Source organism: Anopheles arabiensis, chromosome 3 (genome assembly GCF_016920715.1).
Source record: "Anopheles arabiensis isolate DONGOLA chromosome 3, AaraD3, whole genome shotgun sequence".
Classification (NCBI taxonomy): domain Eukaryota; kingdom Metazoa; phylum Arthropoda; class Insecta; order Diptera; family Culicidae; genus Anopheles; species Anopheles arabiensis.
In genome coordinates this window covers 59,695,081-59,719,729 of record NC_053518.1, presented here as the reverse complement: position 1 = coordinate 59,719,729, position 24,649 = coordinate 59,695,081, and the positions used below count along the sequence as shown (strand labels likewise).

The 24,649-nt window shown below is 35.8% G+C and overlaps 1 protein-coding gene across 19 annotated transcripts in view; it reads left to right on the top strand.

Annotated features, from left to right (window-relative positions):
• The window catches only part of LOC120905248 (small conductance calcium-activated potassium channel protein), a 134,800-nt gene that overhangs the window by 87,198 nt on the left and 22,953 nt on the right, over positions 1 to 24,649 (top strand). For all 19 annotated transcript variants that reach the window (XR_005739886.1, XM_040316141.1, XM_040316149.1 and 16 more), the window contains 5 exons: positions 444 to 580; positions 724 to 952; positions 11,136 to 11,231; positions 13,121 to 13,437; positions 13,570 to 13,674. Coding sequence is in view for 18 of the 19 variants with exons in the window: in XM_040316141.1 (XP_040172075.1) it covers positions 444 to 580; positions 724 to 952; positions 11,136 to 11,231; positions 13,121 to 13,437; positions 13,570 to 13,674 (884 nt within the window). In the remaining variant the exon portion in view is untranslated. The remainder of the gene's footprint in view (positions 1 to 443; positions 581 to 723; positions 953 to 11,135; positions 11,232 to 13,120; positions 13,438 to 13,569; positions 13,675 to 24,649) is intronic.

The window sequence follows — 24,649 nt, the reverse complement described above, 5'->3', positions numbered from 1 at the left end:
AATTTCTATAATAGTTCAGATACACACACATGTTATAATGTGTCATAGAATTCTATCATTTATTGCTTCGCCAAATTCTTCTGTTTGTTCATTGATTTCTGCTGTACTTTTTCCATCTGGTTTTGTTAATGCTTTTTCTCGCTTCGCCGAAGATGTATTCGTTTGCTGAGAATGGTAGCATTCACCGTAGCCAGTCGACTTGAGCCTGTGTTCACCATCCTTCTTAGCAATAGACACCAATGAAAATACTCTTGTTGTTCACACATCACCCCCAAACCTCTCACCAATGTTTGCTTTCCCGTGCAACATAGTGAACGGTGCGCAAACAAAAAGTTCCCATCGAACGTAGCCATACACACCTGCAACCATATTCGTAGTTGATCCTTGCTGTGGTGCTAACGTTTGCTATCCTTTTTTTCTCTTCTTCGCTTCCCCTCGATCAGCTCCGAAAGCCTGTGTCCACGTTGTCGATTCCCGGCTCGATGAAGACACCGTGCGCCGGTAATCGGGAAACAGTATCGGCTGCATGCACAGAAGAAGCTGGCATCGCGCTCGTGGGCGTACACTCAGAGTATCCCAGGTGAGTGTTAAACAGGAACAGTATCACATAAACGTAGTCACACACCCACAACTTGCATTACCGTTGCCAAGCGGGCAAACTTTCACCAAAACCGGCTTAAACTTAATCAGCTTTTAATTTTCCGTCATTTTTTTCTCTAACAGGTACATGGAGGAGCGAGGCCTGGGTGGCGGCGTCTGCAAAGGTCCCGGCACGATACAAGGTGGCCCCGGTCAGAAGCACAAACCCAATGTAGGATACCGGTTAGGCCGGCGGAAAGCACTGTTCGAAAAGCGGAAACGCATCAGTGATTACGCCCTCGTCATGGGAATGTTCGGCATTATTGTGATGGTGATAGAAAACGAATTAAGTAGCGCTGGTGTATATAATAAGGTAAGTTGCAATGTATGCTTATAATGCAGCCAAGCTGCAGCGTTACTTTAGCATTTTATAATTAGGGTCAATGCACAAATTGTATAATGCCATAAAAGTTTAGCTCAGTTCAGAGAGTTAAACTCGAAATATTACTGTTTTAGAGTTTTATCATTTTTCGCATACCATTTTTTATTATATTTTAAAATCCATTTTATTTTAATTCACAAAAAAAATCGTGCAATTTTGGTGATTGAGCCTTTAACCATTTCCGGTAACTGTTGGTCCATGATTCTACGAATTAAACCAAATTATTATGGGACATAAAACGTGGTCATAAATGCATCCATCATAAAATCGTAGAAGCGGTGCTACATCATCGGCTATTTGAAATACGTATGCAAAGTGCAATAATATTGTTTTACCATATACGTTGGTGTAGATATTATGCAAGATAAATGTACACGATAGAAAACAATAGCAAATAGGGGAAGGTAGGTAAAGACGGACACTGCGGGTAAGATGGACACTTCTCATAAATGCATGAAAAAGGTAATTTTCGAAAAAATCAACAATGTAGAATCCAAATTGAAGGTAAAACAACACATTTGAGAACATTTTTGGCATAATATATATAAAATTGATAAAATCCACGAACAAAACAAATTTTCAATCATGTGCACCCTTGTGGATCTAATTTGACTACTGCGGATCTTAAGCTCTACAACTTGTATTATTTATATTTCCGGAAGTTTTATTTCATGAATGGGTTGTCGTGATCATTAATGAAAAAACTGGCAAAAGAACTAGAGTGAAAGCAATACAAAATATTGTTTTCTGGTGGTTTAAACATCCTCACACCAAAGCGGGAAAGACGGACACTTTGTTGTAGGGAAAGATGGACACCGAGTTTATTGATTTATTTTACTTCTTATATCAATTGGTATTGAATAGATTTCTTCAAATACCTCAAATAAGGGTATTCCGAAGCTAAAAACCAATCAGTAACTAGAGAAAGTATTGAAATAAGCGAGAAATGAAACACCGGTCAAAATAGTAGCCATTCGTTATGCTATTACTCGCTCGACGCTGATGAGGCGCTTCACGAAATCCAATATCTTCTCACGACTTGGACAACTTTAAGCAATAAAAAGATGAGGCATTTATACGACATTGTTCAGGAATAGATGAGAAATTCTATGGGATTACAAATATCAAATGTTGAATTTTGACATGGTGGAAAATGGATTAAACTATTAACAAGTCCCTTATAAATACTGGGGTCGTGGACTTTTCGCGGAGTAATTTCCTAAAAGGAAGTTTTAGATTGTTTTTCTTTAAGCTAGAGCAACATCAGCGGTAAGTGCGCGATATGTCAATAATGCTTTAGATGCTGCATTCTACGATATATTACAAGCGCCGTTTACAATTCCTAAATTCATGGCTGAATGAATCGCCGTTGCAATAGACCAAGAATTGGTTTATAAACGTACCAGGACGTGGAAAGCGATAGAATTTGTTAAAATATTGTAAAACTCTTCACTTTCTAACCTTTTCTACAGGTGTCCATCTTACCCTTCATGGTGTCCATCTTTCCCATATCAGGTGTCCGTCTTACCCGAACATTTCAAAACTACACGAAAAAAAAAACATATTTTTCATTCATGAAAAAACGCAAAAATCGATGGAAACTTAAAAGTTTTAAAACATTTTCTGATAAAACATGAGTGTAAGATAATGTATGCACATTTTCATGGTCGTTGCACTTATATATCCCTAGATTTTTACCATTTCCCTTAACGTGCCCGTCTTTACCTACCTTCCCCTATTAATGGTCTGACATTTTGAAAATATATCATGCCACGCACGTGACCCTTTTTCATGATACTTTATAATTGAACTAATCTGTTTGCTATTTAGATGTAATAGTTTTGTGCAGTATAACTTGTTTGTAGGTTTTTCAATTTTATTTGTATATCTATCGCCTAGTTTACACGAATATCACGGTAGCTACAACACGGTTTCACAACCACCAACTTCCACTGGTCGCTTGCAAAACTATAAAGTTGCCCGACTCCGTAAAAAAGCCCATTACGATCTGGTATGACTTTTATTGCTCCATTCATGCAGCTGCATGAATTATACATCAGCTATACCATTCGAATGGGACTAAGTGAAAGCACTCGAAATCCTTAACCTGAAACTGAACTGCTACGAATGATTCAACGACTGTTATATTTGTATCTGCATAGCGGGTTGAGTAGTAAAAATACGGAAGGGGTACAACCAAAAAGTGGTAAAAAAGAGCAGCACATACGGATTGCCTACTACTGGTCAGCAATCTACCGCGCTGTTGTGCGTACAGTTAACAAAGGATGAGAGTACAGTCCATACAACATAGACTGGCGACAAATATTGTAGATATATAGCTTTTTCTAGATAAAGTAGACCAAACTCCATAGTGATCAATGCTTTCTAAAATTCCCATCGCAACCTAATGTTTTATGGTGCAGGATGAGAATTGAAGCATCAATGGAACAAGAGTCAACAAAAATCTGTTGTTTCTCGATTGGTTAGTACCATCAAAAGTGCTGACACGCAAAACTTCTTTTAAAATCACACTCTCAAACACATACGAGATCGACCAGAGCAAAACTTAAATCTCAATCCTAGTTCGAGCCCTGCACAACCCTCTCAATTACCGAGAGACCTCCATTTAACACGGACCCATAAAAGCTGTAAACTAGAAGCATGGCGAACGAACGAAGTAAACTTGGTCTGTCGTAAAAATATACTCACGGTCAGCCAAAGAACGCCACTAACCATGGTTTTGCTTGTCAGAACAACAGCAACAAAACGGGCTGATTCTCTCCTGATTCATGTCGGATTGCTTTGTACGGGGTGGAAAAGAACACTATAAACCGCAGAATGCTTTCTCAAAAGGGTTCGAATGTTCTATGAAATCTCCAGCTGGGAGGTGGAATGTCACCCTACTACTGGTTCCACTCACCATGAACGACTACCGTATGTTGGCAGATGCTGTAGATGTACAATTGTTTAATTTAACCCCGAATGGAAACAAAGAACCATGGAAACCATAGAAACCATGAACGAAATCCATCCCGTAGTGGGGCACGTTTGCTGATTCACTGGATAAAGCTTTGTAAACAAGGTTTTGTAAGATTGTCTTTTCACAAAATCTGTTTTCGTTTTTTAACGTACAGGTACTGGTCCAATCTCTACCTTTTCTCTCGGCAAGCGGTTTAGAGTGATGCGAATTGCTCATAAACGAACACAAATTTACCAACCAGCTGTCCGGACCATAAAGAGTACAAAATGCTTACCATAGGAACCACTTTGTGTAATTTTCTAATCTCGGGGACACAATCTAACAGCTATTCGATAAAGCCGTTTTATGGACCTGTTTTAGGACCTTGTTTGTAATGTTGCCCTTAAGGACGTTGTACACGATTATCCCTTCGAGTATGTAGCACTTGGAAATGTATTATAAGGGTCCCGAAATAAATTTTCGATTAAGACATCGACTTGCAATCGGATTCGTAATTTATAATATTGTTTCATATGCTTCAAACAAGCACAATTAAGTCTTTCTCATTGCTATATTTCATTTTTATAAAGAGTTTGATATGAAACGCATCAAACAAAACAGCACGTCAAATTTGATTTAGTAAGGCCTTAAATTTACAGCTTTGATTTCTTTTACCTGGCCTTTTTTCCCTTGTATATTGAAAAAGATTTGCAAGTTTTTTTTCTTACTTTTTTGTATTGAACCAAAAAGAGTAAAAAATAATTTAAAATGATACTATGACACTGATAAAAATATCATATTCTTTTCCATCCATTTGATCCATCTGTTAAAGACGCGGGGTGAACAAATTTATTTAAAAAAAGCTTTTAAATTTAAAAAAAACCCATAAAAGCTGTCCCAAGCAATTCCCGAAAAGCGCTTAAACTTTTTTCGGTTTTAGGTGTTTTGTATGATATACTACGATATAATAAATAACTATTTATCAAAATTTCTCCTTTGTAAAACGTGAAAATATACAAAGACACAGAATGAATATGCCAAAACAACGCTAAAACCTAAAATGTTTATACAATTTTTCATTCAAGACACGAATCAAGTCCTTTAAATAAATGATTGACCCTTAAATAAATATTACTGAATTTAAAATCCAATAAAATCATATTTTGATTCGCTCCTCCTAATGATAGAATCCAGCTTATTTCAACAAGGGTTGAAATATTTTAAAACAGTGCAATTAAATCATACCTGTATTTACGATTGCATAGTTCCATCATCACATCCGTGCCCGGTGAAACTTAAAATTCAATTTCTGTGCAGCATCGAGCATTGCTGCCTGCATAATTAATACACCACACCACAATGGTGGTGCAAAGCACTCCATGGTACACACTGCGCATTGGGAACCCACTGTCTAGCAGAAGGAGAACAAATACATCACAGCACAAGCGCATCGACTATATCATTTAGAATGCATTAAGAAACAGACACATACAATGTGTACCACCCCTGTGTACAAGTTGGCAAAATTCATCTTGTTCAAGTTCTCTTGAATATATTTTATGCATTGACAAGTGCTATACCAAATTAATGATCAAATAAAGTGGGTGCAGACCTACATTACCAATCCCAAACAAACGAAAGCACCTTCAGATATATATATTTTTTTTATTCAGGAGGAACGGTCCATTTATAGCAAATATCAAATATAACGTATTAAAATATCAATACACACATCATATCAATAGTAACAGACATTTTAATTCACAGTATTGATTTCAAATGTACAATATGAATATTTTATGCGCTTCATACAAATAACATGTGTAAAATATTGAGCCTTTGGTAATATAACTCTCAATCTTGTGCAATAAATGTGTTCTAAAATTACGAAGGGCCGTTCTCGTGGTACAGTCGTCAACTCGTACGTTTTAACAAACATGCCCGTCATGAGTTCAAACGCCAAATGTACCGTGCCCCCATATGTAGGACTGACTATCCTGCTATGAGTAAATCAATAAGTCACTGAGATCCAAGCCCATTAGTGATAAAGACAGGCCTTGACCGACAACTGCTGTTGTGACAAATAAGAAGAAGAAGAATAAACTACAAGGCTCTAAGGTTTCAAAGTTTCTGCCTAACCATTCCTACAGCTACCATTTGACGTACTTATGTCTTTTCCTACAATTGTTGTTTAAATTTGTGTGAAATAGTACGATTTTGTTACACTATTTTAACACGTCAATCAATGTTGAGTATAGAATATTACTTCAGATGATCTGAAAAGAATTATTTCGCAACTAATTATACGTAGGAGCCTTTTTCACAAATTATCTATTGATTCATAAACATTCCATCACATCTGAAGTTCATTTAACACCAGTCACAAAAGTGCCTAACAAACAAGCTGAAGTTATTTTTAATTTCATACAAAAATTATTAACGCCAGAAAAAGTTTAAAAATCTGCCGCAAATAGATCTATTTGGTGCAGAAATCTTTAACCCACCTGAAAAGAATGTGCTGAAAAGATACAGTGAAACTTGGTGTTTGAATGTCCTGAAGCTACACACAAGCTTCCGTGTCCAATTCCAATTTGATCACATGAAAGTCTTGCAAAAAATCACTTACACAAAGTTTTTGCAATAAATCTACCACACATAATGGGTAACCCTTTCATGCGCTGCAGTCTATAGTATATCATTTTTGCTCACAGTTTCCCGCTCTATGTTGTTAGAAAAAAACTATGTTTGGAGAGGAAACTAATTTTTCATTGTCATGCGGTTCACTTAACATCATTTTTGTTTATAGCCTTTTTTATTTATTTTTCAGGAAGAAAAAAATCGCCACCTACCTAGGCTATACCAGCGTTCAACGGTGCACAATGATTGTCGTTTTTATTTTCGAAGCACGTATCGCTCATAAAATTGTGCTTTAGCACATTAGTAGCAAATCTTGCATTATGTTTTATTGCTCTTAATGCAGATGTTAGCGTGGGCTAAAGGTTGATTGACATGCACCTAAATTATTTGTCTAGTTCTAGCTCCTCTATAACCACTGCACGAATAAAATGGTTACCAAACCATTTATTCAATAACTAATAAAATTTTAGAGCAGCTGTGTCTGTGCATCAGCTGACAAACTCATAAAACTGTAAAACAGCCTCGGCAACTACATTCCCGGCAAAAGGGAGGAGCATGAAGTCTTTGGACATCCTCGAATGCAAAAACCATTAAAATACTGCATGTATCATGAAAATTTGCTACCCAAGTCATCTTTATAGCTTTTGTGAGGTATTTCAGAGTTATCAAAGCACTATTAAAACTTTTATTTTATAGCTCAAAGATGAAACATGAATATAGCTATAAAAAGACATTTGGCAAAACAATTATTTGTTTTGATTGCAACGGTCTGCCCAAACTTCGATTGTAAATAAAATCGATCAGTTAAGTTACCGCACATCCTATAAAATGTGTTGATAACTTAACAAATAACAACATCCTTTTGCATTACCAATCTCCAGTTGAAACGTAAAATTAAAATGACTGCAATCGATATTTTGCACACTAAAAGTGTTACTTCACATGTGTCCTTCAAAAAATCAAACAATTAAGCACAAATTTATCATTTTGATCTTAGGCAACCATGTTGTCAAAGTAATTTAAGGTGGTTATTATTGCATCCACTTCATTATTAACATAGATTTTACACTTTCTTGGTTCCATTTAGAACATTATTTATATATTTATCAAGGACAGTGTTGTTTCTGCAACAGCAAATTGCATAAACATTCAATAAAATTTCCGCTTTAGCTGACAAATGAGCTTTCCTCTCAAACTACTTTATCAAATAACATCATTTTTCCCATTTTCTTTCCCTACCTTTATCAAATTACCCTTTTTATCGTGTGAAAACGCATACCATGAAATAATTTAAATGTGCTTCATCTTAACAGATCCAAATGAGCAGGATGAGCATTCTGGTTGGTATAAATCCGCGAACAGCAAAAAGAATGATAGAATAATGATACAATAGATTAGTCCTCAAACTGTTCACCCGCTATTGCAGAAGTGATTGTGCCTTCGGCACAGGGAATAATAAATACACCCGACCACTGTTTTCCTCGTTCTTGTGGATAACCAGTGTAGCATAATGTAATGCAGTATGGATAAGTAGGTCAACGAGGAGTGGGCTAGAAATATGATAATAGAATAAATGGTTGTGATAAATGCAGTGCTATCCTTTCGACCAGCGCACACGAGGCCGGCACAATTGCACTATGTATGTGCATCGACCATCAACCTATCGAATGTGGTGGAATAAAATATGCAAAAGGAAATTTATTTACGTTAAGCTCCCAGTGGCAAAGCAACCAAACGCGATACCGTAACGATCCCAGGAGTGAATGCACGGAAAATGTAGCGTTTAGCACATGCTCTAAACGTTTCCAACCGATTTTCGAACAAACCACCGCAGCAAGTGCCCAGAGTGCACGTGAACGTGAAGGAACGCTCGCGCGAGAGCAAAATGCAAGGAAGGAAGTATTGAAATTTCAATTACTCTTTCTGTCTTTCTCCCCGGACACGATTGCTGTTGCTACTTTGTGTAATGGATGGCTCGAGGCCCTTGCAAATAGCTGACGCCTTCATTGCGACGGAAGTTTTCGAGCAGCTTAGTGGCTGACGTTTGCTTGTGGTTTTCCGGAAATAGATCTTGGACACTTCAACACGCACGTTAACCACAACCGGACGACACACACAGCTCGCAACGTTAAATCAATGGTATTCAAGCGATTTTGCTGTTACATCACCAAGGGTCGTGATGTGTTTTAGTCATCAAATCCGGTTATCAGCGTAACCTTTTGATGTCGCTTTCTTCCCACCAAAATCTCAGCTTCCTGAGCGTCTTGAATCTTGAGCGTCTATGCACAGACATTATTTATAAACGTCTAGTAATTAGCAAAGAGCTATTTCGTACACACATAATTGCTAACGCACCGATGAACTGTAAACATACGCATACACGGCCGGTCACACGTAGACGATGATGTTTAGACCGGTTACCGGATCGCACCCAGAACGGCTTAATGAAGCGCGTTTATCCTAACTCCGACTCTAACCGAACCATCTACAGTAACAATAATAAACATCCGTCCAGATGTTTGCATTCATGGGGGAGGGGATACTGATGCGGCAGCGGAGCAGACAGTTAGGCTGCAATGTCCGTCGGTTTGGTATGGGGTTTGGGAAACTTTGGAAAAGAGCAAATATCCGGCCCTCATGCATATCATAATAATCTACATTCATCATGTGAAATTTAAATTTCTCGCTTCAACCTCCTTCAATTCAACCAGAATGTTTTAGAGCTATACGAAACACTAAAAATGGCTATAAGTTGTGGTGCTAGCTGAGTACCACAACAGTACTAACAGTATACAACTACACTCTCGGGGAAGTATAAATACAGCTATACTTTTGCTAACATCGGTAATAATAGATTATAATCGTATTCGGAAGCATAACAATTTGAAAAGCTATCACTCAACCGACGTCATAATAAATAATCATATCTAAGGGAACCTGGTGATATGTAACCGGATGCCATAAGATGGAAATACTAGCACTCATAGTTTGTCGCAGTACATCGGTATGTGTTTATGTATGTATATGTGTGTTAATTTATATGGGTTAATTTGAATAATAAAGAAAAACATTGAAAACCAGAATATTTACCCATTTGGCAATGAAACAAATATCAAGGACAGTGCCCTATACAATCTGCTATAACACCCTTTACCACTGAAAAAAAAGTTTATGCCTGACATACTTTTCTACATAATCACATGATTTTAGGGCACCGCATTCACATTATTGCTTTTAATATGCTTTTCCAATCAATGGCACCTACTAAAAAATGTACTGTACCACTGTACCACTAAAAAATAGTAAATCAAATTCATTCCTATTTTGGAATTTTAAAATGGAATTTGCATAACATTAGTTAAACCCAACCCCTTTATAGAATAGCTTGGAATGCAATGCAATGCAATGCTAGAGGCAATTGTTTGATTTTATAATGCATAATGCGGTTTAATGAATTTATTTCACTTGTTACAGTATTATAGAATTTTAATTGGTTTTAGACTTTTCAATCCTTTTATACAAGATTCCGGGCATAGCTGCTTACACGTCATAAAATCATGTTTCAGCTATCGTATTACTACAGATTTTATCCACGTAGAAAAGCTTTTAATGAAACCGTGGTCATATTGAATTCATCGTATTCATTAAAAATGTTACTTTACTTACATGTCCAGTAGTTCAACCGCTTCCCGGTTTTGGCAGGTTGGAAGAGTCTCAGAAAAATCAGCACCGTTTCAACAACACAATGTAAAATCTGCTTTTTAAGCGAAACATTGAAACAAACCTCATACTCTAGCGCTCCTAGAGCAATATAAAAACATGCTAAAATTGTACATCCTACCGGCGTATTGCAAACACGTGTATTCAATTAGCTTCACATCGCATCACGAAGCGCCGCCTAAACGAAAGCTGACCTAATTCTGTGCCATGTATTCGTTGTGACGAATCATCCCATTAATTGCTCAATCAATCTTAATGATTTTTCGAGCTAATTATGTTATGTCACTCCACAGATTCACATAATCACATTATGGCCAATCATATCCTCAATATCCCAAATCTATCAGGTTTCTTTGGTGAAATAATAAATCTTCTTCTTTTATTTCGTTCGCGCCAACTTTCAAAAAAAAACAGGAACACACACACACACACACACACACACACACACACACACACACACACACACACACACACACACACACACACACACACACACACACACACACACACACACACACACACACACACACACACACACACACACACACACACACGCACGCACACGCACACACACACACACACGCACACACACACACACACACACACACACACACACACACACACACACACACACACACACACACACACACACACACACACACACACACACACACACACACACACACACACACACACAATTATAGCAGGAACATTATGACCTGCTTTTAAAACATATTACTGATGAAACTGAGAAGGAAGTGTTATTGGTTCATTGTTTTCATTTTTTCCTCGTTACAGGCATCTTTTTATTCAACCGCTTTAAAAACGTTAATATCCGTATCGACTGTGATTTTACTAGGGCTCATCGTAGCCTACCACGCCTTGGAAGTTCAGGTGAGTGGGATAGAGCTGTAGCATGAAAGATCAACAGTTTAAATAGAAAAATTTGAACGTAACATCCATTGTTGTTGCAAGGTTCGATATATTCACACCCTGTTTATGTCATGCACCAGACAAAAGACCGTAAATCTTAGCCTTGTGTGTAGTTCTACGTTATTAAAATGTCTCCTCGGCACTGATTTGTTTAGCAGTCCCTAACTTTTGTGCAGCTGCTGTACCGCAACGTCCTGTCAGGGTGACTGCGGTTATTGCAGTTAACACTAACTAAACCCAACAACCAGCTGACCATCAACCTGTGCTCGTAAATAAATCTGGAAAATTTATTAGTTCTGTTTAGAGCATACTGTGCAAAATTCGCACGCAGGGTACGGGTTCGACAAACTCACCCGTACAGGCACACCTTCACAACCAGACCGCTTTGGTTGCAACTGCATAGTGCATCGACCACAATCATCTTGCCTAGGCAAATACTAAACGACGACTCTATAAAACTGACTAAATGAAATTTCAAAACTTACACCTCTGTTCCAACCCGTGCTGCTCGGGCCCATCTGCTTATCCATGCAATTTTAAATGAGAGAAGTTACCGGCAATGACAATTGGCATACTGCCAAGGATTAACAAACGGAATGATTTTTGTTTGCTTATATGGCCTCAACAGAAACTAGTAGTTGGAGATCATTATGTTTTCATAACTTATGTTATTTCTCTCATGCTAAAGTTTTTATTATTTTTTAACCATATCGCATGAGACATCAGCAGATGAGATAGAAGACTCCGCGTTACTGCTGTTAGGGCAATTAATTTTGTTGGAATTTAGGAGCAATATGAGTCATGTTATGACGTCACACAAAACAAAATATATTGTATCTTAATTCATGGTTTGTTTATTTTTTATAACCAATACCAAACCAATTAAAACTTTTTAGAGATGATAATATGGGTTGACTGTTTGTAATGCAATGGTGGAAATAAGACAGACATGAACAAAATTATATCAATTAAAATTAAATTAAGTACTTCTCCAAAAACAACATTTTGAGTTGTTTTTGTGAGACATCCATCTGTATACATGATAAACTAAATACATCCTGCCACAGAGTCACAATCAAACATGATAAATCATTACAATTAAATCATTAAATTGTTTTGAGAAAACTAGTGAATATTATTTTTTCCAACTAAACTTAAATGTTTATTTTTTACAATGAAAACACGCAAACAATAGTTCAAAAAAATTCAGAAATGTTATCGTTTAGTTTGGTTTTGTGGATTACTTTTTTATAGTTTTATACCATTTAATAGTTGATCTATATACAGTAGCTATATACACTCGTGTTAATGAGTGAAGGACCTGAGCGGTCTCATGAATATAGGCATTTCTGTGTTTAAGAAGAAGGTGTATGAATAATTATAAACTAGAGCTAGTAATGTGAAGGAAACTTACTTGTGAGTGAGGGGTAGTCCCATTATTTTGTAGCCCCTTGAGTCCTCGGGGTCCCACGCAGCCACTTAGTTTGCTTAGTGCTTAATCCGCCCCTGTATATATAAATTTAATGGCCAGTCTGGTGGTACAGTCGTCAACTCGTACGACGTAACAACATGCCCGTCATGGGTTCAAGTCCCGAATAGACCGTAGGACTGACAATCCTGCTATGGTAACAAAAAGTCACTGAAAGTCAAACCCACTTCACTAGTGGGTACAGTCAGGCCTTGACCGACAGTGGTTGTTGTGTCAAAGAAGAAGAAAATATATAAATGTTATACCGGGGTATAAATGGTTTACGTTCAATCTTATCAATAACTTCTTCTGCTTCAAGATAGACTCTGTATTTCTTCAAATACAACATTTAAACTTTTTTCCATTTTTATTCTTGTTTTAGCTTTTTATGATAGACAACTGTGCAGATGACTGGCGAATAGCGATGACCTGGCAGCGAATGAGCCAAATATCTTTAGAATTACTAATCTGCGCAGTACATCCCATTCCAGGTCAATATTATTTTCTATGGACTACCAAATTAGCTAATAAGAACAAAGCCATCGGAGGTGAACTAGTTCCGTACGACGTCGCGTTATCTTTGCCAATGTTCCTTCGTTTGTACCTGATATGTCGTGTGATGCTGTTACATTCGAAACTATTTACCGATGCCTCGTCACGTAGTATAGGTGCGCTAAATCGAATCAATTTCAACACTCGGTACGTACTTTGCAAAATTGCTTGACACACACATACACACACAGACAACATGGCATGCTCATGTCATGACTCTGTCCCCCGCTCTCGGAAGTATGTTGATATATATTGAAATTTCCGTTTCCGTTTTTGCAGATTTGTGCTGAAAACACTAATGACAATATGCCCTGGGACGGTTTTACTAGTGTTCATGGTTTCACTGTGGATAATCGCATCGTGGACACTTCGGCAATGCGAAAGGTAGCTATCACATTTTTTGCTATTTTCCATCACACTGTCTCGTTATTTCCTCTACTCTCTGTCTCTCTCGCTCTCTATCTCGCTCACTCACCCTCTCCCTCTCTCTCTCTCTCTGTCTCTTTATAATCCTTTTCGCGCTCTACGCAATACCTTTATCTCTATCTCCTTTCAAAAGTCGCGTACTCGCTCCTTCTGTGCGTTCATGTCATCTTCTTCTTCTATCACATTCACGCCATCCATACTGTCTCTATCTGTGCTCAAACTCGATGTCATTAAAACTCGCATTTTCTTTCTCGATTGGCGTTATGTGTTCTGTAATACATTTTCACTTCAAAATGGTTAGACAGATTTTTTTTTATTTCAATTGACAAGTTATTTAATTGTTACATACAGCATCACCAGATCCAATCTTGTCGTGTTTCTACTTGATGTACTTGTCGTTCTCTGTTATATGTTCCATTTTGCAACATTACACTACAATATACAAATAGATATCCTATTGCATCTAATAACAAGTGCTCAATTTCACAAATATACACAATATGCTCTATTTTGGTTATGCTTCAAGGTCGCTATTACATTTATGCTTTCAGCAACTTGATACAAACATTTCCATTACAAACGTATATTAAACTGTAGAACTAAATTATTGTACATAATATATTGATGTTGTGTTAATAGCTGCTAAGTAAAATATTAGAATCAGTTATAAGCTATCCAGTTTCTGTTTTTATTTCTTAAAAACACAAAACAATTATCTACAGCTTTTCAGTGAATAACATTTCCTGCTTGTATGTTACCGCTTAAATTATGTCTATCTAATTTAACATTTTAATTTTTCAATACCTACACCAAGAAATATACATATTCTCACTACATGCTGCGCGTTTTTTTTTGTTTCAACTCTACATTAAATGGGCTAAATATGCATACATCTTTTGTCGCATGTGTTCGTTCCATTTTATTCGCTTCATATGCTCTGTTTCTGAGTTTAGAATATTCTTCGCCTTAACTTTGTCAAAAACACTTGAGAAGGTTTTCTGTGTATAGTTTTCTTCCATATTTTTCTTTCTATCTTTTAATATCAGATTTATTCATCTGATATTGCAATAAAAAAAACATGGCACTACAATGTAATTACTCATCACATAATTGTTAATCCGCTTGCATTCTTATCCATCAACAATGTTTCAATAATGAAATTATAATCAAGTAAGACCAACTGCTTTACGATAACTAGACTAATTATGTCAGTTCCAATGGCATAGTTCCTTCGATTCTTAACAAATTTCCCAAAATTAAAGTTTTTTTTTATTATAAAGAAGAAACTGTTTGACATTATTTCAAACAAACCTCTTCCATATTTTAGGAAACTTTGTGTTTAATAAGAAATACTAATGAGTAAATTTTCAAAACCGGGCAAAACACCAAAATACCATGTGAAGTAAAACTTCACATTGTTTTTAACCGACCTACCAACCAACCAAAAAATCAATAAAATTATGTCATCTACTAAATCAGTGCTCGGAGACAAAACAATTTTAAAACATTCAACGCAACTAATTCACACTAAACCTGGAATGTATTTAATATACAAAACATACAGCACAAACAAAAATTTGTGATTCTTAAATTCACTTCATTTTTCCATTTTTCATGATGAACTCGAATTGAAATATGTTTGCCCCAGCTAAGAACAATATTTCCATGTTTACCATTTCAATGCATTGGTAAGGTTATCTAAAATACCATGTTTAAATCCAATCACAATCTGAATATTTCTATCGTTACACCGGGCACATCGCGCGGTTGCTATCGAGCTGGCAAAATGGCATTAAATAAACTAATGTCCCACCGTTATCGCGATTCTCACATTTATTGCACCAGCTGACAGAAACAAAACATTGCTGCTGGATGCACATGGTCAATAATTGCATTGTACTGCATTATTCAGCAGAACAGCCAACAGACAAAAACAGGCCCTTCGGGGGTCAGCAATTTGTGTGAAATGGTTATCATAATTGGTGTAATGTTGCATAAAAACGACTATACATTTCCGACCATCATCGCTCATCGCTCAGTAAGCAACCCACTATTCGTCCTTGGTTGGTTTTTCGCTTTTCGATCCAATTGGCACAACAATAACATTACCGAAGGACCATTGTCCAGTCTGGCAAACAGATCTACTTAACCGCACATCGCCTACCCATGTTTCAAAACCTTTTCCTCCAAAAAATCGCTCCCCGAGCTTTAAACATAGAAACTCAAACTTTGGAATATAATGACATTCGCTGGTAGACTTTTCTACGAACGTACTGTCACAGCTTCACTTGGCTCATATTCAATGATGCTGTTTCTGAAAAGCCCTATACGCATGGTAACAACTTTTCAGAACAAAACCAACCAACTGAGCAACGGATAGGCCCTCCTATGGTAGCACCCACGTAGATGCTCGGTAAGGATTTAATGCATCATTATACGACCATCCACTTCATGAACACAAATAGCAGCTGTAGCAGAGACAACTCCGTGCCAGACTGGCCTTCTTGACACCATTTTAGCGCATGCATATGAGATATTTTTTCTATGTGTTCATCCTTTGTTTCTTTCAACACTTTTCAAGAGCCCGACATTCTCTTTTTTCTTCAAGAATTGCACATGCAGATGCTTTTGTGCAGTTGGTGTTATCAAAAGCGCCTCATACCAATAGCCATTTGCAGGCCCTGTATAGTATGATGCGTCAAATATAATTATATTCAACCACTACAGACAAGTTCGCACTTCACTCATTAATTGAGTATCTCAGTGCTTCCTGAGGTGTTAAGTCTTTTTAAATTAATGAATGAGTATTATATTTGTAAAACATGTATGCTAAAGCTTACGTTGTTATTACAGCATAATATGTCATAGCTATTTGACTAAGTCCAGTGATTTTTTAATACAATCTAAAAAATCCTGGTTTGAAATCTTTTAAAAAAATGAGTAATTCATGAACACCTCTCTATATCGTGATTAGAAAGCTATTTTTTATATTTTCAATACTATTCATGTTATGCTCGTGAACTGAATTTTATAGATTTTAAAAATATTAACGTTATTATCAACGTTTCACTGCATTAATGCATTGACATTTATAAGATGACCCGATACAATTTTTAACATCACATGTTCACAACACTTTGCAAACTACTCTAATCCATCACCATCCATCTTCACCATCGGCAGCTAGCAATACTGTGAGATGCAATTTGTTCCTCTATTTTGCCTGCAGCAGCTGCAACATTTTACCAAACTGCCATTTTCTTACAACAGTCAATCTTCGTTAATGTCAGAGTAAAAAAACGAGAACAAGAAATCAATACTTTGTGCGATTTTCCCCTTGACAGCTACTAGATAGGACCCGAGCGTAAAACTTACTGCTAGTGCTAAATCATGTCTACACAACCCTACCGTCACCGTTACAATAAGGTCAGCTGCATTCTGTTTCAATACAACAAAAAAACTTATTCAGTGTACTAAAATATGTTTGTAATTTAATTGAAACCCGTTCATTGCAATTATAGAAAATATGCATATCGTTTCTTTGTGTCGTGATTTATGTGATATGAAAGTAACATTTATTAACAACGGTAAGAAAGCATCGGAGTTAAAATTTTATTTCTAGTTTTTTTTTTTTGATCTTACCTCCGAACTTCCTCAATGCTCGAATATATAGCTTAAAATCGTGACAGCACTTTGAAATTTGGTATGAGTCAGATTTTATACACAATTTTCTACATACAATATACCAAAAACCTTAGTTTAATATAAATTAAAAGCAAGTTATCGTGATTTTTGTTATATTGAAATAACCATTATAGGTATGCTGTACAACTTGAAATGAAGTTAAATTTAATGTGTAATTGATTTTTTTTATAATAATAAGAATTGTAAATCTTCTTCTTCTCCTTTGGCACAACAACTACTGTCGGTCAAGGCCTGCCTGTACCCTCTAGTGAAGTGAGCTTGGCTTTCAGTGACTTATTGTTACCACAGCCGGATAGTCAGTCCTACGCATGGGGGCATGGTCTTTTCCGGGCTTGAACCCATGACGGGCATGTTGTTAAGTCGTTCGAGTTGATGACGGTACCACCAGACCGGCCCAAGAATTGTAACTAATGTATAACTAATGTACATGTGTAAAAGAAATGGAGACGCCTAGTGCTGAATGGAGACGCATGGTAAAGGAATTACGAATATTGATGGTAATGGAAATTCAAGATTACACTGTTGTTAGATTAGACATACAATAACATTATATATATAGACGAACTCATTCTAATAAAGTAGGATATTTTCAATTCCAATCCAGAACATTTATCAGTAGCCAGAACTGCCTTGTGTTGTTTTGACAGCCTCCATAGGTCAGTTAATCCAATAAGAAGAAAAAACAGATTAAGAGTATGATTTTTTTTGTAAATATGATAATAAACTATAAACTTAAACAAATTAATTTAAATTTGTAAATAGTGATATGATAAAAAAAGAATATTAATAGTTAAGGTCTGAATATGGAGCAATCAATATTATGAGTGACACATTCATAGGCAATTTGATCAGTTTTAGGTATTGAAATATGTTCTATTTTAACTCCTCAACTCAACAATTTCAAACCTCAACTTTACTTAAGTGAACAACAATCTGTTATAAATTCTACATCCATTATTTGGTTTCTATGAGCTGTTTTGTACTGCAAAACACGTTTGCAAATATTTCAAGAAAAAACAACTAGTTTCTGGTGAAAAAACGCCATGCGAAATGCGTTTGCTATAGAGTTATCAATTTAATCGTATTTTTCGTTGCCAATTGACAGAAATGATTGGTTTGAAATTGCATGAGCTTCAAGAGCTCAACTCAACGATATTGATCAGCTGTAATAATATAAAAAGGAAATCTATTTAATTCAACTATGGATAATGTCAGAATTTAATAGATTAACGATTTTCCGTGGTTTTTTCAGATGTTTCCATATTTGTCGAGGCAAAGGCATTTCTACAAAAAAGTGCAAGTTGCTAAAAATAAACTTTATTTAGGGGTAACGGGTCATGCAGCCTATTAGTCAATTCTTACTTGAATCCAGCACGGGCATGTTGTTAAGTAGTCCGAGTTGACGATAGTATGGATGAAAAAAAGAAATAGTATAGATTCAGTATAACTTCTGGTTTGAGTTCGGCATCAATTACAGAGCCAGTACGGATTTTTGAGCAGTTTGGGGACCGCTACAGGATCAATCCAAATCCAAGATCAATTCCAAATCCGGTATGGGATCGGGATCAATTCCACGACCGGTATGGTGTTAGTATCAGTTAGAGCAGATTCTCCAACCTGTGGTCCGCGGACCTCTTGTGGCGTTTACAGAAATGGTCTGTGAAAAAAAAAGATTTTTGAAAAGAAAAGTTTATTACGTTTATTATCGTTAAACTATTTTCCCACAATCATGAAAAAAAAAATCAATAGGCACGTATAGAATCAGAATCAGTTCCAGGGCCAGTGTACGTTCATGACTAATTCTAGCTCCTACATGGGATTGGAATCAGTTATAACACCAGTACGAGTTTTGTATGAACAAGGGTTCTGATTCAGTTTCGCTTAATGTGTCCCTTGGAGTTAAAAGTCACCAAAAATTTACGTTGTCTTTTCAAACATCGTTTGCACGCATCCTATAATTATTAAATACTCCTGCAATTATCTAATGCAGTAACCTGGATAAATTAACTTCGTCTTCTTCTTTGGCACAACAACCGCTGTCGGTGAAGGCCTGCCTGCACCCACTAGTGAAGTGAGCTTGGTTTTCAGTGACTTATTGTTACCACAGCCGGATATAGTCCTACGTATAGAGACACGGTGCATTCGGTGCTTGAACCCATGACGGGCATGTTGTTAAGTCGAACGAGTTGATGACTGTAACACCAGACCGGCCATAAATAACTAGTTAAATAAATTAACTATTCCTGTACATAAAAATACAAAATGTGTCTCATTTCCAACTGTCTCACGTTAGTTAGTGAGTTGTTGTTAGATGCGAATTACTTGGAAATTTTTGAATTTTCGCACTCTCAACCACGACATAGCGATGCATCCATGATGCGTTAGACGAAAACGACAAATATGTTTTGTCAAACGAGAATCGTCAACAAATGTGTTATAGAAAAGCAGTGATTATCAAACTGATATAGAACATAGATATTGTGTTTTAGTTTTAGTGATTTGGTCACATTGGCAAAGATTGACTACATGTAAATATTGTGCAAAGAAATCGCAAAGCTTAAATATACAAATGGAAAGTGGAAGCGGGCCATTCAACATGTCCGACATGGTTCCACACCTCGAATGGATTTTCTCATAAAGAGGCGAAAGAACTCCGTTGAAGCAAAAACCAAAATCTAAACAGATCAAACAACAACCTCGAATGGATTGCGCATGGAAATTGGAGAAAAAGACTGAAACAGAGGCAAAAGTGAATCATAATTGGGCATTTTGCGAAATATAACCAGGATTAGAATCTGGGTTGTCCACCAGGAAGCAATCGATTTTCTTACCGGAACGCATGCTAGATCATACAGAGGCGACCACCTTAAGTTGGACATCTTATATTTTCACCAATTTTTCACCTTTGCGGCACCTTGACCAGTTTTAGACCATTAACTGTCAAACTTTTACTAACATACCTTTGAGGATACTCTTCAGCTAAGTTCCTGCAAATAATGAGATATATCTTGTATCTTGTACTGTATAATTTGGTATTCCTATTGTACCATGTATTGATATCCTTTTATGAATGAGACTATAGCTCCCTGATTTTGCCGAATATCTTATAATCTTCAAAATTGTAAATTTAGTATCCAAGTGATAAATTTCTTCCTTTCAATCCATTGTCGGGGTAAGAGGTGGGACTCATCATCATCATCAAAATATCACAAAAAAACATCTATAAATGTAAGAAAAGGTATGAAATTCATTCGAGCTATATAAATGACCACTTAAGCTGCCAACATTGGCCAATATGGTACTAATATCGTTTAATATCAGTTATTATAGGTATGGCTTATTTTAGGTAGCCGTTTTCAGTGTTGAAATTATGTTATTCACCATATTCATATCTTTTATTCATGGACCGGAAATCAGCAGTAACATTCAACAATTATTCTTTAAAATTTTTGTTGTTTTTTTTTTTCAAATACATTTAAATCTTTCAAGGATAAATAATTTATGTTAATTTTATTGAAATTCAAAAAATACCTATTATGTAAATCATTAACGCTTTTCACATTTGCGAACAAATCTCCAGCATTGAGCATTCTAGCATAAATGCAGATACGGGATTGTGAATTATCTTCCATGGTTGTGGATTCGTAACTAAACTTTTGTATAATTATCGCAGAAAAAGCACAACATCATTACGTTTTTTGAAGCGAAACATTTTATGCAAATGAACATCTTACGTCCACATCAGTGTTTATTAATGTTGTTGACCGCTGAAATTAGTCACCACATTTCACCACAGAAGGAGGCCCAAAATGCCCTGTGAATAAAATTTGCGCGCTCAACTTGCTTTCTTTTGCTTCTCACAGCTTCCATCCATTCCTTCAAATATTTACGAAACATCAGCATTTAAAAATTCTAACAACTCTAGCCCAATGCACAGTACAAAAATGGTAATTTGGTAGACTATTTCATGAATGTGGAATTTTTCATACCGGTAAATAAAAAAATCCATGACCATTGTAATATTTTTTTCTAAATATGTACCTTTTTATTTCTCTTCGCTTTTATTGTACAGAAGTATCGTCAGACTTCTTAACGTGATATTTTTACAGCTAAAATGTGAACCAACGAGATGTTGGACTAAACGAAAGGCCAAGACGAACTATCTTAAAATGGTTGCTTTTGTTAGTCAAAAAGCAAACTTAACAATATTTCTCTTTTTCACTTAGAACAATATTACAATACCTCATAATTTCGTAAAATAAGTCTTTTAAAGATAGGTATAGGCGTCATACATATAAACGTTTGGAAAATTACTGTCGAATTGAATTTATTATGAACAACATAATAACTCATAAAATTCTTCCAATTTTTTTTTCGTCAAATTCAATATGAACAAGCTGCGACAAACTGATTGGCTCTAGACAATTTATTGTATTTGTATCTATGTTAGTATTTTTTTTCTCTCAATCTTATCACAGAAAGATAATGGTAGCAAAAGTATTTGACTACGTTTACACTCTTAATTACTGGGTTACATTCCCCGATGTACTTGATAAATGCGATTCCGTTGTATGCGATACTTTAAATATGACATTTCTTTGAGCATATTGTACGGATTTGATACATCAATTGTCAAGTGTAAAGTAAATTTCCTTTTGGTTGAATATTAATACCATTTTAAAAGGTACAAATTGTAATCATCTGATCAAATAACTAATTTAGTAGCTAAAATCTACCAATTCAAGCAAAATTACACGAAAATTTGCTATAATTTTTCTGAAAATCTCGAGATTTGACATATGCTAATATTCGATATACCCGATAACCGCATTAATAGCGTTTATCAGGGAATAGCTGTATTTGGAAACATACTCGTCATGGGTTCAGGCCCCGTATGGAACGTCCTCCCAATACGTAGGACAGAACATGATTCTCAAAGTACTTAAAAACTAACTGTATAAATTAATAAATTAAATTGAAATTAAATTAAATTTTAAATTGAAAAAAACATATATCAGTTAGGTAAAAAAGTATTAGGAAAATGTTTGTAGCACAATCAGTACACAGGTTTGTACTACTGGGTACGCTGCCTGGGTGTGCGTTAAACAATTTTAAAACGCTTTTTAAGACACAGACATAGTTTACACTAAGCTTATTTGAAACATGCTTTACATGACAGCACCGTATGATACCCGGACTGTATTCATACGAAAATAGGAAATTAAAACGACCATTCGTTTCGCTGATAGTGCATTATGTATTTACGAACAAAACGCTTCGCAGCTTATTCGTAGAACCGAAATTAGGTACTGGTAGCACACTATTCGCTTCAAAAATATAACATGAAAATTATTTACTAACTTAAGAATGATGTTCATTGCAAAATACATTTTGGAAAGCCTTATTCACATTATGTCAACCCAGCACCTACATACAACAGCAGACACACGATACAGACCTCATCGTACAATTTCGTTTCAAATAGAACCGTATTCCATTTGCAATTTGTTTCTTTAATTCAATTTTTCAAGTCCATTCAAACACTTTTTTTCTCTGAGGTATCAACATTTTACTTCTTGTTACAGCATTTTTCATATGTATCCCATTATAGTTGATTAGTTTGTTTCAAATAATTTACTAAGCTTGGATATATCTTGGATATTTCGGTATTTACTGATATGATTTTTTTTAAGTTAGCTATAAATAAAAACAGCATTAATTAGCAGCAGACACCTTCCTCGAAAGGGGTTAATACGGCCAGGCCGTAATAAAAAAAACAAACAAACAAACAAACAATAGCAGCAGACACATTAAGAAAACGTCATTATATTTCTCGTTCATTTCCAAATGTTTTATTCTATTTATCACTGTCTTTTTTTAAATTACTACGTTTCATTTCATTATATTTTTCTACTTTAACATAATCAATGGCTTTACAAATAATTTGCATTCAAACTGAACATTTCTTCATTATATCTGTTATCTTTTGCATATTTATATCAACCTTTTTCCATACATTCCATTAGTTTCACTTTATATACATTATTCTGTCTTTCGTTCCTTCTCGTCCCATCACTTCTAAAGCTTTGCTCTGAATCTATCGTCATAATTACATACTTTACTCTCTCTCTCTTGATCTATCTATTTTTGCTCATCCACATTATCTGTATGCATCAGAGACCGTAATTCGAGACATGTTGCTCTACTAATGAATAAAACCAATTGTATAGCCAATTGTTCTAATTTGTTTCTATGTTTCAATGTGTTTATTCGTACCATTTAATGTACAATATTTGAAAGGTCAGTGTGGTTTAGTTTCAGCTGTATTATCTTTTTACCGATCGGCCGTGTAATTTCTGGAAATTCACACGGTTGATCGTGCTGTGGCGACACAAAAGTCTCTTATTTCATAGTCTCTGTTCGCTTAATCAGTAATCAATTTGTGTGATATCTCCATCTATGTGCCTAACATTGAGTGTAACTACTATCTGTCATCCTGTCCTTTCTATGTGTGTGTGTGTGTAAATCTGTTGGGTACACCGTTCGAATGAATATGTTTAAGCTAAATCAAATTATAAAATCAAATGAATAGTCATTATGATGGTATATCAAACCGAAACACTGAATATTATGTAGGAAGTAATATTTAAATTATGGTGTGTTTCACCACTCAAACGATGATTTTTACAATAAATATCTCTAAGATATTACGACATATTCATTCGAAGGCCTTGTTCCCCTCAACAAATTCTTTTCGAAATAAGACAACTCTACTCAACCGAGTTATATTACAATTCTAACCTCCGTTGCTCGTTGTTTCTATATATCACATCTTCCTCATCGTGTAAACAACACCAACCACCACCACAACCACAACCACCACCTGCTAAAAATGTTCTACCCTACACTCTTCAAACGATGTCTCTTTTTGTTCACAATATCAACGAATCGTTACGTTCTGTGATCGATAAACGATACACTTATACAACAACAACAAAAACTACACCCACAACACACAAACTATATACTTGGTTTGGTGCTTTTATCCGATAAATGGTGTACCTTACTTTATGATGCACAACATTATCACCTATCACTTGACTACCGACAAACTTGTATTCCCGTATCGAACATTATTCAAAAATCTCGATTCTTGCGGCTGACATGCAATTTTGGCAACAAAACCACATATATTGCCAACACAAACATACCCAACCACACGCACATA